This window comes from Thalassophryne amazonica, chromosome 6, assembly GCF_902500255.1.
Source record: "Thalassophryne amazonica chromosome 6, fThaAma1.1, whole genome shotgun sequence".
NCBI classification, from domain to species: Eukaryota; Metazoa; Chordata; class Actinopteri; order Batrachoidiformes; family Batrachoididae; genus Thalassophryne; species Thalassophryne amazonica.
The window spans coordinates 129,158,575-129,174,275 of record NC_047108.1 but is presented as its reverse complement, the minus strand read 5'-3'; the positions used below and the strand labels follow the sequence as shown (position 1 = coordinate 129,174,275).

The 15,701-nt window shown below is 41.3% G+C and overlaps 1 protein-coding gene across 1 annotated transcript in view; it reads right to left on the bottom strand.

The window, feature by feature from the left end:
- Positions 1-15,701, bottom strand: part of vwa5b1 (von Willebrand factor A domain containing 5B1) — a 131,119-nt gene that overhangs the window by 42,312 nt on the left and 73,106 nt on the right. Inside the window, exons 9-10 of the mRNA XM_034173444.1 lie at positions 10,581-10,691; positions 1,124-1,326 (exon numbers count right to left, since the gene is read on the bottom strand). Of these exons, the coding sequence (XP_034029335.1) occupies positions 1,124-1,326; positions 10,581-10,691 (314 nt within the window). The remainder of the gene's footprint in view (positions 1-1,123; positions 1,327-10,580; positions 10,692-15,701) is intronic.

Genomic DNA, 15,701 nt, shown 5'->3' with positions numbered 1-15,701 from the left:
TGTTAATTCTAGAATAGAATTTAAAATTCTTCTTCTTATAAGGTTTTGAATAATCTTATCTTAGGGACCTCGTAGTACCATATCACCCCAATAGAGCGCTTCGCTCTCAGACTGCAGGCTTACTTGTAGTTCCTAGGGTTTGTAAGAGTAGAATGGGAGGCAGAGCCTTCAGCTTTCAGGCTCCTCTCCTGTGGAACCAGCTCCCAATTCAGATCAGGGAGACAGACACCCTCTCTACTTTTAAGATTAGGCTTAAAACTTTCCTTTTTGCTAAAGCTTATAGTTAGGGCTGGATCAGGCTGAACCATCCCTTAGTTATGCTGTTATAGACTTAGACTGCTGGGGGGTTCCCATGATGCACTGTTTCTTTCTCTTTTTGCTCTGTATGCACCACTCTGCATTTAATCATTAGTGATTGATCTCTGCTCTCTTCCACAGCATGTCTTTTTCCTGGTTCTCTCCCTCAGCCCCAACCAGTCCCAGCAGAAGACTGCCCCTCCCTGAGCCTGGTTCTGCTGGAGGTTTCTTCCTGTTAATGTGGGAGCTGGAGCATATCTCAACAGTCACTGGGACACACCCTGATCTATCACAGGACCACATACAGACAGACAAATATATTCACACTCTCACAGCTACAGTCAATTTAAATCTCCAAATCCACCTAATCTGCATGTCTTTGGAAGTGGGAGGAAGCCGAAGCACAGGAGGGGAACCCACGCAAACACGGGGAGAGCATGAAAACACCACACAGAAAGAACCAGGTGGGAAGCGACCCCACTCAACATGAAGCCACCGTACTGCCCCAGTTAACAAAAATGACAAGAAAAATTCTATTTTGACATTTGACCTTTATAATGAACCCCTTCTACAGTTCGGTAACAGATCAGGAAAAATGGTTTGTTTGAGATAAATGTTAGACAATGTAAAGAACTATTTGGACTAAGTGTTGCAATGCCTACAAAGATAAATGTGCCCAGTGTCAAAAGGGTGGTTTTGTGATACATTTGGAGTTCTTAACAGTTTGACAACAAACAAATATTGGTACCAGTGTGAAACATGGTTGATCTCTTCTTCTGCAACCAAGAAAGAGGTCATTTGTTAATGTGGGTGAGTTCATACTTGCCTGATGTAGCGTGCGTGGCTACGGACCAGTTCTATAACCTTGCCTGTGTTGCTAACAGCCCCATCAGTGAGCAGGAAGAGCAGGCGCGGATGACCGCTGGACAACGGCTGTCTCAGGATCCAGTTGAGCGATCTCAGGATGTTGGTTCCCCCCATATCAGCCCTGATTTTGCGGATGTAGTCACAAGCCAAAGCCAGGGCTTCCTGCACCGTGAAGATGTGGAGGAGAGAATATTTGCTGATGATTGTCAGTAAAACCAAGTGTTCTCTTACATTGTGCATTACTTCACAAATTAATTAGCAACATATGTTGCATCCGAATGTTTGGATACCCTTGGACAAATATGTGCTAAAATTTTAAAAAGGAAAACTGCTTCTATCTGTAAAAGGCTCAGTGAAAACAAATCTCTCCAGCATGACCAAAATCTAATAAAAAATATGATGTTAAGGTCTATGCTCCATGTGCTAGTGCCAGAGGTTGCCACATCCACCTTGCGTGGTGGATAGCAACCACCCCGGCAGATAACCAGTCCATTTCCACTGACTGAAAACAGCCATATATCTCTTGTAGCCAATAGAACTCTTCAGAAAACCAGGGACTGTGTGTGTTTCTCCAGGGAAAAAATGGAGTTGTGTCAGGAAGGGCATCTGATGTAAAACATGTCAAATCCCAATGCAGATCTGTGCTGGATCTACGAGAGATCTCGTACTGTGGCAACCCCAAACTAAATGGGAGCAGCCAAAAAAAATCAGCAACAACTCTTGCAGCCAAGTGATATGTGGGCATCTCCTTGGCTTTTCCAACCACTGAGCTCCTCAGTACTGAGGCATCTGCATACTGGATCATGCCCAGATAAACATGCCACATCACCATAATATTGTAACTGATGTTTCCTTAAAATCCCAGCAATACTCCTAATCTGAGTCTCCTCATGTAACCATTTCTTTGATATTTCTGTGTAGGTTCTCAGTTGTCCAGGTGGTTTCCATAGTAGAGAAGCTTAAATCTTCGACTGGACTGGGTTGCTTGACATGAGGACGTTTCGCTTCAAATCACAGAAGCTTCCTCAGCTAAAATTCTTGCTCTGGAAGTCTGACTTCTGTCTTGACTCTTGTAGAGAAGAATAAACCAGAAGCCAACAAAAGCTGGAGTTTTTTTTAACCTAACCAGACCCCACCTACCGAGAGGCTGACTGCTACACGCTAGTGACTAAACAATAGCTCTAATTAGCACCTATTGTGCTCTAGTTAGCACTCTCCTAATGACAGGACGGAAGCCTCCCCTGATGGCTCCCTTGACGACTCTCTCCTGATGACGTGAATGACTCATTACCATGAACAAAAGACTGAAACTGCTTTGACCTGAGTACCACATCGTAAACAGGGGACAAAGCGTGTCTGAGACCCGCTCCGCGGTTAAGGCTGGGTTTCAACTGTTTTACAAAGAATGCTTCCTTGACACCTCTCTCAAACCATTTCTTCTCTCTGGCTAATATTTTAACTTCCTTGTCCTCAAACGTGTGGTTAGTGTCTTTCAGGTGGAGATGAACTGCAGACTGAGGTCCACTGGTGACCTCTCTGCGGTGCTGGTATAGCCTCTTGTGTAAAAGTTGCTTTGTCTCACCTATGTAGTGTTCGTTACAGTTTTCCTGACATCTGATATGATACACTACATTGCTCTGTTTGTAACTAGGGATCCTGTCCTTAGGGTGAACTAATTTCTGTCTCAAGGTGTTGACTGGTTTAAAGTAAACTGGGATGTTTGTTTGATACAAACGCATTCCAGCGGTACCCAAGCAAACATCTGCCCAGTGAGCTCATGGCTCCATGAGCCTTTCTCTGTTGTCTCTTAATCTCAACAGCTAAGGACTCCTCCCATGAGGTGGCAATGTCAGATCGTGGGTGTCTTGTGGAAAGTCAAGGTCACCAACAATGAGGTCCTTTCCAAAGCAGGTATCTCATCAGTGTTTTCTCTAAAAAATCAAAATTCAAATTTATTAATTTATATAGTGCCAATTCATGATGAGATCATCTCAAAACGCTTCACACGACATAATAAAAACAGAAAAAACTGAATAAAATTTTTTAAAACACAATAAAAAGACAAAACCATAAAAGGATTCAAGGATTCAAAGGATTCAAAAGAATTTTATTGTCATATGCACAAAGAACATGTTCCCTGCACAATGAAATGTGTCTACTGCATTTAACCATCCTAATTGCCAGTAGGAGCAGAATTTGCCATTAGGCGCCCGGGGACCAGCTCCAGATGTACATCCCTGCCTTGGTCAACAGCAGGGCTGAGCAAACCAAGACCGACCCATAACAAACGACACACACATAACACACAACACACATAGGCCGGCCCGGTACATAAACACATATAAAAAGCACACAAGAGGGAAAAAGGAGAAAAAAAAAAACCCTCATAGCCGCTGCGTTACACAGCAGCAATGAGGAAAAAAACCCCCATCAGCACAGAAAAACAATAATCACACAGACAAACAAAGATGCAGGACGACAACCGAGATTTGAAGGTCCAGTTTATCAGAACACTCCGGAGGCAGCCTATTAGGCGCCATCAACGGCCTTGTCCGACAATCCTGGAGGGGGAAGGGCTCAGCCCTGAGCAGTCCATTGTCCACAGTCAACGTCAGAGCTGGAGATGCTCTGACGCTGGAGAAGGGAGGGGGATGACCAGGGGAGCGAGGCTTAAGTGTTGATCTTCTTGAGTAGGTTTTTTATCACAGCGGCCTTGGAGTGCAGCTGTGTTTTGGGGAGGCCAAATGAATATCCAGATTAGCAGACGCCTGAAAGATTCCACAGTTCTGAGAACAGAGTGGCTCTCAATACATCTGAATGTAGAATGTGGTCTTTACAGACGGTCAAAGTGGGTTTCCAAAGCTGCAATCCTGCCCGAGATGTTTTCCAGTGTGCGGTTAACACCCGCCAACTGCGCAGCCACTGCCTTCCCAATCGAATCAATCATGTAGGGCAGCCTGGAAGGCCCAATCAAAGCTGCTTCCACTTTCTTGATTTTCTGGTAAACCAGCACCATGCCCGCTCCACACAGCAGAAAGCCGGTCACCACCAAGCCAAATATATATACATGTTCGACGTCCTCCACAGAAAGCATGTAAAGGCACATGACCTGCCATCTCCTCCACGAGTCCATCACGTAACCCATCACATGCGTCCCGGCAGGACAGGTCGGGTCCTCCGCCCCCGAATATCTTGTAGAAAAAATAGTGTCAATTGCGTTCAAAGACCACTTTAACAGATCCATTTTTGTTGTTTCCAGAAGAGCAAAGCTGCAGCCTCGCAGACAACACGCCACAGAAGCAGGAAAGATAAGGAGGGAGGGAGAAGAGAAAAGTGCGTCTGTCTCCGCCGAGTGCAAGCTGGCAAAAAAAAAAAAAAAAAAAAAAAAAACAGGAATACAGGAATAAAAACACATCATAAGACAAATGATAAAACAAGCAAAACAAATGAGTCTTTAAATGTGATTTAAAAGTCTCCACAGTATCAGACTACTGTATGTGTGCCGGCAGATCGTTCCACATAGCTGGGGCGCGGTAGGAGAAAGCTCTGTGACCGGCAGACTTTTTATTCACCCTGGGAACACATAGAAGTCCTGCACCCTGAGAACGCAGGGCCCAAGCTGGTGCATAGGGCCGTACCAGGTCAGCCAGATAGGGAGGAGCAAGTCCATGATCAATCTTATAAACTAATAACAGAACCTTAAAATCTGATCTTGCAGCGACTGGAAGCCAGTGCAGAGACGCAGTGGTGGTCCTAGAGTGATTTACTCCCCGGGCGAAACCCCCTGCGTGCCCCCCCCCCCCACCGCGCACACTAAAGTGGCCACCACCTCCGCCCCACCACCCATGAAAACACTAACTTCGTCCAGAACACCCACAATCCCACAAATTAACTCACAACAGCTATTTTCAAGAACAAATTTCCGGTTTTAATGTCTACTGCAATAACAAACACAAAGATAAACAATAATTATTCAATAAAGTTTTTGAACATAAAAAAACAAAAGACTCAGTGACTTCACATTACAACTATGTACAGTACAGGTATTTAAGAAAGCATAACTGCACTACAGCGCCACCCGATGGTCAAAATATTGCACAAGTCATTCAGTTTTACCAACAGAGTGCACTTTGCATTATCATAGAGTATCATTCACCATAATGAACAAGACTTAAACCTCCATTAAAGTCGCACCATATAAATAACAAAAGAAGTTAAACAATCTGTATATTACAGAATACCATGAAGTGACAAAAAATGTACAAAAAAAACCCCTATACATTAAAGTGGCAAAAATGGTAAAACACAATCATGTATCATAAATAAATGAACTAACGACAGAGGTAAATTCTATACCCATTAATGTACACATAAGAAGAAATAACAAACACTATTGTGTATCATAAGTAACAGGAAGCAACAAGTGAAGAAGTTAACACTCTTTAAAGGCAAAAATGGCAAACCACAATAATTTGTCATAAATAAGAAGAAGTGAAAAAGAAGTAAGAGGAAAACAGTCTATATACAAACGTTTGCAGGAGGCATCATAATTGTTTTCCACAGTGCTCACTATCCGTGATGTGAAAGTCCATCCAGTAGGAGCATTTCTGGGCAACCTTGAGCAGCCTGCAGACTCAAGAAAAGACATCCTCTTTGTGGATTTAGAGAAAAATGTGGCAAACCCAGAGAGTGATGCAAAAAATATTCTGCATTTAGCCCCCTGAGACAGAACCAGATTCAGTCTGTGTGCAGAGCAATGCACAAACATTGACCTGGGGGCTGTTGCTTTAACTTTGGCCTGCAAACCATTGAGAGCTGAAGCCATGACAGCAGCTACGGCTTCTTCATAAGGAAGACTATCAAATGGTTTCACCAAAATCCACAACATTGAAATTGGCTGCCATTATGTGCAGCTTGCTACCTAGCTGGGACTGGCGCGAGGCTCGTGTGAAGTTTGTCCGCCTGTGAGCGCTTTGTGACGGTGGAGGAGCTCAGCAGCACCCGCTGCTCGGTAGGAACAGAAACTGAGATAGAAGACAGAAAGAGTGATAGAAGTCAGTCTGCAAACACAAGCAACTACAAAAAAACCCACCAGAAATAGAAGCTCGATTTGTCGCTAGTCGTTTTTAACAAAGAAAATGCCGCTAAGAGGATTAGGAAAGTCTCCGGTTCAACTCAGAAAAGAATGAAAATTAAAAAATGCTCCCACGGATGTTTACACCAAAAGATCGCTGATTCGCTCATTTCGCTGTCAATCAAAAAGGGATTCAGCCTCAGACAGATCATCCAATCATCATGCAGAAGCTGAGCGTCCGATGGGCGGGACAAAGCTCAGCATTTATCCAATGACTCGTCTCGTTTCGCTGCAGTCTTTGTTTCACTATTAAACTCTGTAAAGTACTGTGAAGCTGCATGAATACGTAAATCAATACATACCTTTTTCCTTTGCTCGTTTCTCCTTTTCTTCTTTGTTTTTCTTTCGAAATTGGGCACCTGATGGCTTTGATCGTTGCCTATCCATGATTATGTTTCGACCACCTCCTCGTCCAAACATTGAATGATTCCCCCCTCCCCCTGCACAAACTCTGCACTGTGCAGCGTTGTTCACCTGACACGAGAGGTGAGATGGGGGGGGGGGGGGCGCTCTGCAGTAACGTAACCACGAACTCCCCTGTCAGGACAACCCACCCCGGTTTTATTTATTTATTTGGACAGTTTTTTTTTTTTTTGACCGTTTTTTTTTTTTTTCGCATGCTCGTGCCGCCCCCCCCCCCCCCCCCCCCGCAATGCCGCCCCGGTCGGCCCGCCTCCAGGACCGCCCCTGCAGAGACACCAAAACGGACGTAATGTGGTCAAACTTTCTGCTTTGTGTCAAAAGTCTGGCAGCAGCATTTTGAACCAGTTGAAGACCCCTAATCCTGGACTGCGGTAAACCAGAAAATAGAGTATTACAATAGTCCAATCTAGAAGAGACAAATGCATGAATCAAAGTCTCAGCATCAGCCGTAGACAGGATGGGACGAATCTTCACTTTATTTCTCAAATGGAAGAAAGCAGTCCTCATAATGTCTCTAATGTGGAGGTCGAAGGACAACATAGGATCAAAAATTACCCCAAGGTTCCTCACTTTATCAGTATGATGTATAACACACGAACCTAAGCTAAGCGCTCTACTCCGCCAATGTCACCTGCACTGGCTACGTAGTGTTTACCAGGTAGGAGATGGTAGGATACCCAAGGACCTACTGTACAGGAAGCTGGTCATGGTAGAGGTCCTTAATTCAGAGAGTAGCGACATGACGAGTCAGAAAAAAAAAAAGGCCACATGACTCATGGTGCCATTTTGGGGCCAAAGTAGTGTTTGCTGTTAATCTGTCTGCATGTAAAGCCAGCCGTTGTATTTATTTATTCTCTGAAAATGTTGGATTGTTGTGCATTTGGAGGCACAAAAAGACATAATAAGGGCTTCAAGATGTACAGATTCCCTTCAGATCCAAACAGAAGAAAAATTTGGGAAAATAAAGTCAGCGTGTGGGATGGAAGCGACTTCATCATCAACGTTTTGAGAGGTAAATTTATTATTCAGTCCCATGTTCAGTAAAACTGACCTAAACTGTCATCGTATAAACCAGATATTCACAGTCAGCAAACAAAAAAGTCCCAATGTTTTTTTTATATTGTTTTCCATGTAATAAACACCATATATAATGGATTTTGTATAACAGATTTTTCGCTCACATTGGCTAAAATGTCCCATCTGATCTCAATGTATTTCCACTAAAAACCTCTCACATGTGGGACCGGAGTCATTTCCGTGATTAAAAGCCTGACTCGGATCTGCAGCCTGACATGCACCTGTTAAATCAGACACAAATGGCTGTGATTTGATACTTTTTTGCTTTCAATCAATTAAATAAATCGTCATAAATTGTAAATTTATGTAAACTTGATAGCTTAACTATGTTTATATTTATTTTGATAACACCTGTATCTGGATGTGTTGCTGTATGTGGTTAAATGATTTTTTTTTTTAATGTTGAAAACATCAATCAATCAATCAATCAATTTTTTTTATATAGCGCCAAATCACAACAAACAGTTGCCCCAAGGCGCTTTATATTGTAAGGCAAGGCCATACAATAATTATGTAAAACCCCAACGGTCAAAATGACCCCCTGTGAGCAAGCACTTGGCTACAGTGGGAAGGAAAAACTCCCTTTTAACAGGAAGAAACCTCCAGCAAAACCAGGCTCAGGGAGGGGCAGTCTTCTGCTGGGAGTGGTTGGGGCTGAGGGAGAGAACCAGGAAAAAGACATGAGACAAGAGAAAGAAACAGTGCATCATGGGAACCCCCCAGCAGTCTACGTCTATAGCAGCATAACTAAGGGATGGTTCAGGGTCACCTGATCCAGCCCTAACTATAAGCTTTAGCAAAAAGGAAAGTTTTAAGCCTAATCTTAAAAGTAGAGAGGGTGTCTGTCTCCCTGATCTGAATTGGGAGCTGATTCCACAGGAGAGGAGCCTGAAAGCTGAAGGCTCTGCCTCCCATTCTACTCTTACAAACCCTAGGAACTACAAGTAAGCCTGCAGTCTGAGAGCGAAGCGCTCTATTGGGGTGATATGGTACTATGAGGTCCCTAAGATAAGATGGGACCTGATTATTCAAAACCTTATAAGTAAGAAGAAGAATTTTAAATTCTATTCTAGAATTAACAGGAAGCCAATGAAGAGAGGCCAATATGGGTGAGATATGCTCTCTCCTTCTAGTCCCCGTCAGTACTCTAGCTGCAGCATTTTGAATTAACTGAAGGCTTTTTAGGGAACTTTTAGGACAACCTGATAATAATGAATTACAATAGTCCAGCCTAGAGGAAATAAATGCATGAATTAGTTTTTCAGCATCACTCTGAGACAAGACCTTTCTGATTTTAGAGATATTGCGTAAATGCAAAAAAGCAGTCCTACATATTTGTTTAATATGCGCTTTGAATGACATATCCTGATCAAAAATGACTCCAAGATTTCTCACAGTATTACTAGAGGTCAGGGTAATGCCATCCAGAGTAAGGATCTGGTTAGACACCATGTTTCTAAGATTTGTGGGGCCAAGTACAATAACTTCAGTTTTATCTGAGTTTAAAAGCAGGAAATTAGAGGTCATCCATGTCTTTATGTCTGTAAGACAATCCTGCAGTTTAGCTAATTGGTGTGTGTCCTCTGGCTTCATGGATAGATAAAGCTGGGTATCATCTGCGTAACCATGAAAATTTAAGCAATACCGTCTAATAATACTGCCTAAGGGAAGCATATATAAAGTAAATAAAATTGGTCCTAGCACAGAACCTTGTGGAACTCCATAATTAACTTTAGTCTGTGAAGAAGATTCCCCATTTACATGAACAAATTGTAATCTATTAGACAAATATGATTCAAACCACCGCAGCGCAGTGCCTTTAATACCTATGGCATGCTCTAATCTCTGTAATAAAATTTTATGGTCAACAGTATCAAAAGCAGCACTGAGGTCTAACAGAACAAGCACAGAGATGAGTCCACTGTCCGAGGCCATAAGAAGATCATTTGTAACCTTCACTAATGCTGTTTCTGTACTATGATGAATTCTAAAACCTGACTGAAACTCTTCAAATAGACCATTCCTCTGCAGATGATCAGTTAGCTGTTTTACAACTACCCTTTCAAGAATTTTTGAGAGAAAAGGAAGGTTGGAGATTGGCCTATAATTAGCTAAGATAGCTGGGTCAAGTGATGGCTTTTTAAGTAATGGTTTAATTACTGCCACCTTAAAAGCCTGTGGTACATAGCCAACTAACAAAGATAGATTGATCATATTTAAGATTGAAGCATTAAATAATGGTAGGGCTTCCTTGAGCAGCCTGGTAGGAATGGGGTCTAATAAACATGTTGATGGTTTGGATGAAGTAACTAATGAAAATAACTCAGACAGAACAATCGGAGAGAAAGAGTCTAACCAAATACCGGCATCACTGAAAGCAGCCAAAGATAACGATACGTCTTTGGGATGGTTATGAGTAATTTTTTCTCTAATAGTTAAAATTTTGTTAGCAAAGCAAAACATGAAAGGTTCATTCAGTAGTTCAGCGCAGTTGGAACCAAAATGGTGCCATGTTCTGAGCTGGCGCCACTCTCTCAATAAAGGGACCCTAGGTCATGGGACAGAGAAACTGAGGACACCCACAACTGCATTCTAAGTATGTGCAGAAGTGTGAAATGAAGGCTCTCACACAGCTATACTGAACTACAATGCTCTCACCACAAATACGGAAACATGGAAGCATGAAGTGTCAGTCGGCCACCCCCCACTCCAATAAAAAGGTACTCTGGAGCCTGATGGGTACGACTCTGTGGCTACATAACATCAGTGTTAGTTTCTGTACCTCTTCGTAGGTTTGGCTGGTTGTGAACAGTGATCTGAATGTCGAGCCAAAGCCGATGATGTTGAAAAGACAGCCGGGCACAAGGCTCTTCAGAATCACCACCATGGCATCCTGAGAAAGAGCATGAGAGAAACCCAAAAATTTCAAGGTGAGCGAATCAAGCAGAATGACAAAAAAAAAAAAAAAAAGTTTGGAATCCTAAAAGACAATGAAGACAAAGCTCTTCTGCTCATCAGGTTCTTAATGTTCCATTCAGTTATTTGATTATAGCCACAGTACTGATGTCAGGTTCTGCACACTTCCAGTCCGAAGTAGAAAAGTAAGACGTGAGCAGTGCCGTACGATTTCTTTAGTCAGTGCTTCTTCTACAACAGAGGCGACATTTGTAGAAAACTGCTTATTTCTGCTGACATTTAAGGGATTCAACAATCTACAAGTATTATAAAGTGTCTTTGCAGACACATTAAAGGAAAAAAGGTCAGGGTAATATTTCATTTTTTAAGATATGAGGAATTTTCTTGAAATATGAGAGTCATTACATCACTGTCTGACTTTACACTCAACCTATCAGATATCCAAGTTAGTTAACAGCCACATTTTAAAAATGCACAATTTTAACATCAACATAAGACCTGACAGGCTGCTGTCAATATTGTTTTGCACAAGAACATCACAACAGATTTCTGTGGTCAACTTCATTTTATTTGTTAATATACATCCAAACCTGGGCCACAAAAACATTTACCAGCTTTTGTAATGTGGCCATTCCTTCTCACAACACATAAAAGACACTTTGGCATTGAAAATACCAATTGATGAAGTGTTTCAGGTGTTATTTCGTCCTGTTCCTTCTACAAACACATCTTAAAGGTGTGCAGCAGTAGGCGGTCGTCATTGTTGCATTTTTCATTTCAAAATTCTCCACACTTTCTCTACTGAGAACATGTCAAGACTGCAGGCAGTTCCCTCTTCTTGTATTGTGTGCAGAATATGGTTTTACACTTTCTTCTAGAAAAATGGATAGACAGCCATGATGTTGTCTTGATGGCAGCATATGTTACTCTAAACTCTCAGTGTAATTTTTTACATTCCTGCATTCACCACAGAAGTGTAAATTACCTTCACCAAGGGCACTGACACAATCCCAGACCATGACAGACCCTGGCTTTTGGACTTATTGCTGATAACAGTCTGGAAGGTCCTATTCATCCTTGGCACCTGATGTCCATTTCTTCCAAATATGATCTGTAATAGTGATTCATCTCATGACAGTACACATTTCCATTGTGTGATGATCCAACCAAGATGCCTCTTGGCCACGAGAGGTTGACACCACTTCTGTACAGCATAAGGCTTCTTCTTTTGCTCATTGGTTTTAAGTGGCTTTTTAAATGTAACTCTATAGTGGAGTGCTTCACAAAGGTTTCCCAAAATAATCCCTTGCAGATGCAGCTATAGCAGCTATTAATGAATGACTGCTCTTGATGCAGTGCTGTCTGATGGATCAAAGATTAAGATAAGATGAGATAAGATAAGACTTTATTGATCTCACAGTGGAGAAATTCACGTTACTTCAGCTCTTAAAAAAAAAAACGCACAAGATGGGTGTGAGTGGAGGAAATTGTTCATCAAACAGCGTGTGCAAGGATAGGCAATAATAATGATACTTGTAATAATACAATAAGATAAGAGAATGAGGTAGAAATAGAATATATATATATATATATATATATACGTACATACATAAGTACATACAGGTGTTAAGTTTAGGCTTGCGCCCTTGCCCTATACACACTGAAACTCCTCCAGATTCCTTGAATTATTTTATGATGTTGTGCACTGTAGAAGAAGAAATATACAAATTCCTTCCAATCTTTCTTTGCGGAATATTGTTTTAAAACATTTCAACAATTTTGTCACATGTATTGACTAAATGGAGATCCTCTGCCCAACTTGTGTGGATTCTGCTATAGTGCTATCAACATATTTAAGATAAGATAAAATAAGCTTTATTGATCCCACAGTGGAGAAAATCACAGAATCGTACAGTAGTAAAGAAATGAAAAATATTTACATTAAAGAAAGGTGACTAAAGTATATTGCAATGTTTGCTGGTGGGTGCATAAATACTAATGTGTACAGATTACATGAAAAATAGAATATAAGTGAGTACATATATATACAGTAGTGCTATGTGACTAAAAAGATTAATCCAGGTTTTGAGTATATTTCTTATTGTTACATGGGAAACAAGGTACCAGTAGATTCAGTAGATTCTCACAAATTCATTCAAGCATTCATGATATGCACACTCAATCAATCAATTTTTTTTTATATAGCGCCAAATCACAACAAACAGTTGCCCCAAGGCGCTTTATATTGCAAGGCAAGGCCATACAATAATTATGAAAAACCCCAACGGTCAAAACGACCCCCTATGAGCAAGCACTTGGCAACAGTCAAATCATATCTTAGATCTTGTTCTGACTTATGGTATGGAAATAGAAGACTTAACAGTATTCCCTGATAACTCCCTTCTGTCTGATCATTTCTTAATAACATTTACATTTACTCTGATGGACTACCCAGCAGTGGGGAATAAGTTTCATTACACTAGAAGTCTTTCAGAAAGCGCTGTAACTAGGTTTAAGGATATGATTCCTTCTTTATGTTCTCTAATGCCATATACCAACACAGTGCAGAGTAGCTACCTAAACTCTGTAAGGGAGATAGAGTATCTCGTCAATAGTTTTACATCCTCATTGAAGACAACTTTGGATGCTGTAGCTCCTCTGAAAAAGAGAGCTTTAAATCAGAAGTGTCTGACTCCGTGGTATAACTCACAAACTCGTAGCTTAAAGCAGATAACCCGTAAGTTGGAGAGGAAATGGCGTCTCACTAATTTAGAAGATCTTCACTTAGCCTGGAAAAAGAGTCTGTTGCTCTATAAAAAAGCCCTTCGTAAAGCTAGGACATCTTTCTACTCATCACTAATTGAAGAAAATAAGAACAACCCCAGGTTTCTTTTCAGCACTGTAGCCAGGCTGACAAAGAGTCAGAGCTCTATTGAGCTGAGTATTCCATTAACTTTAACTAGTAATGACTTCATGACTTTCTTTGCTAACAAAATTTTAACTATTAGAGAAAAAATTACTCATAACCATCCCAAAGACGTATCGTTATCTTTGGCTGCTTTCAGTGATGCCGGTATTTGGTTAGACTCTTTCTCTCCGATTGTTCTGTCTGAGTTATTCTCATTAGTTACTTCATCCAAACCATCAACATGTTTATTAGACCCCATTCCTACCAGGCTGCTCAAGGAAGCCCTACCATTATTTAATGCTTCGATCTTAAATATGATCAATCTATCTTTGTTAGTTGGCTATGTACCACAGGCTTTTAAGGTGGCAGTAATTAAACCATTACTTAAAAAGCCATCACTTGACCCAGCTATCTTAGCTAATTATAGGCCAATCTCCAACCTTCCTTTTCTCTCAAAAATTCTTGAAAGGGTAGTTGTAAAACAGCTAACTGATCATCTGCAGAGGAATGGTCTATTTGAAGAGTTTCAGTCAGGTTTTAGAATTCATCATAGTACAGAAACAGCATTAGTGAAGGTTACAAATGATCTTCTTATGGCCTCGGACAGTGGACTCATCTCTGTGCTTGTTCTGTTAGATCTCAGTGCTGCTTTTGATACTGTTGACCATAAAATTTTATTACAGAGATTAGAGCATGCCATAGGTATTAAAGGCACTGCGCTGCGGTGGTTTGAATCATATTTGTCTAATAGATTACAATTTGTTCATGTAAATGGGGAATCTTCTTCACAGACTAAAGTTAATTATGGAGTTCCACAAGGTTCTGTGCTAGGACCAATTTTATTCACTTTATACATGCTTCCCTTGGGCAGTATTATTAGACGGTATTGCTTAAATTTTCATTGTTACGCAGATGATACCCAGCTTTATCTATCCATGAAGCCAGAGGACACACACCAATTAGCTAAACTGCAGGATTGTCTTACAGACATAAAGACATGGATGACCTCTAATTTCCTGCTTTTAAACTCAGATAAAACTGAAGTTATTGTACTTGGCCCCACAAATCTTAGAAACATGGTGTCTAACCAGATCCTTACTCTGGATGGCATTACCCTGACCTCTAGTAATACTGTGAGAAATCTTGGAGTCATTTTTGATCAGGATATGTCATTCAAAGTGCATATTAAACAAATATGTAGGACTGCTTTTTTGCATTTACGCAATATCTCTAAAATCAGAAAGGTCTTGTCTCAGAGTGATGCTGAAAAACTAATTCATGCATTTATTTCCTCTAGGCTGGACTATTGTAATTCATTATTATCAGGTTGTCCTAAAAGTTCCCTAAAAAGCCTTCAGTTAATTCAAAATGCTGCAGCTAGAGTACTGACGGGGACTAGAAGGAGAGAGCATATCTCACCCATATTGGCCTCTCTTCATTGGCTTCCTGTTAATTCTAGAATAGAATTTAAAATTCTTCTTCTTACTTATAAGGTTTTGAATAATCAGGTCCCATCTTATCTTAGGGACCTCGTAGTACCATATTACCCCAATAGAGCGCTTCGCTCTCAGACTGCAGGCTTACTTGTAGTTCCTAGGGTTTGTAAGAGTAGAATGGGAGGCAGAGCCTTCAGCTTTCAGGCTCCTCTCCTGTGGAACCAGCTCCCAATTCAGATCAGGGAGACAGACACCCTCTCTACTTTTAAGATTAGGCTTAAAACTTTCCTTTTTGCTAAAGCTTATAGTTAGGGCTGGATCAGGTGACCCTGAACCATCCCTTAGTTATGCTGCTATAGACGTAGACTGCTGGGGGGTTCCCATGATGCACTGTTTCTTTTTCTTTTTGCTCTGTATGCACCACTCTGCATTTAATCATTAGTGATCGATCTCTGCTCCCCTCCACAGCATGTCTTTTTCCTGGTTCTCTCCCTCAGCCCCAACCAGTCCCAGCAGAAGACTGCCCCTCCCTGAGCCTGGTTCTGCTGGAGGTTTCTTCCTGTTAAAAGGGAGTTTTTCCTTCCCACTGTAGCCAAGTGCTTGCTCACAGGGGGTCGTTTTGACCGTTGGGGTTTTACATAAT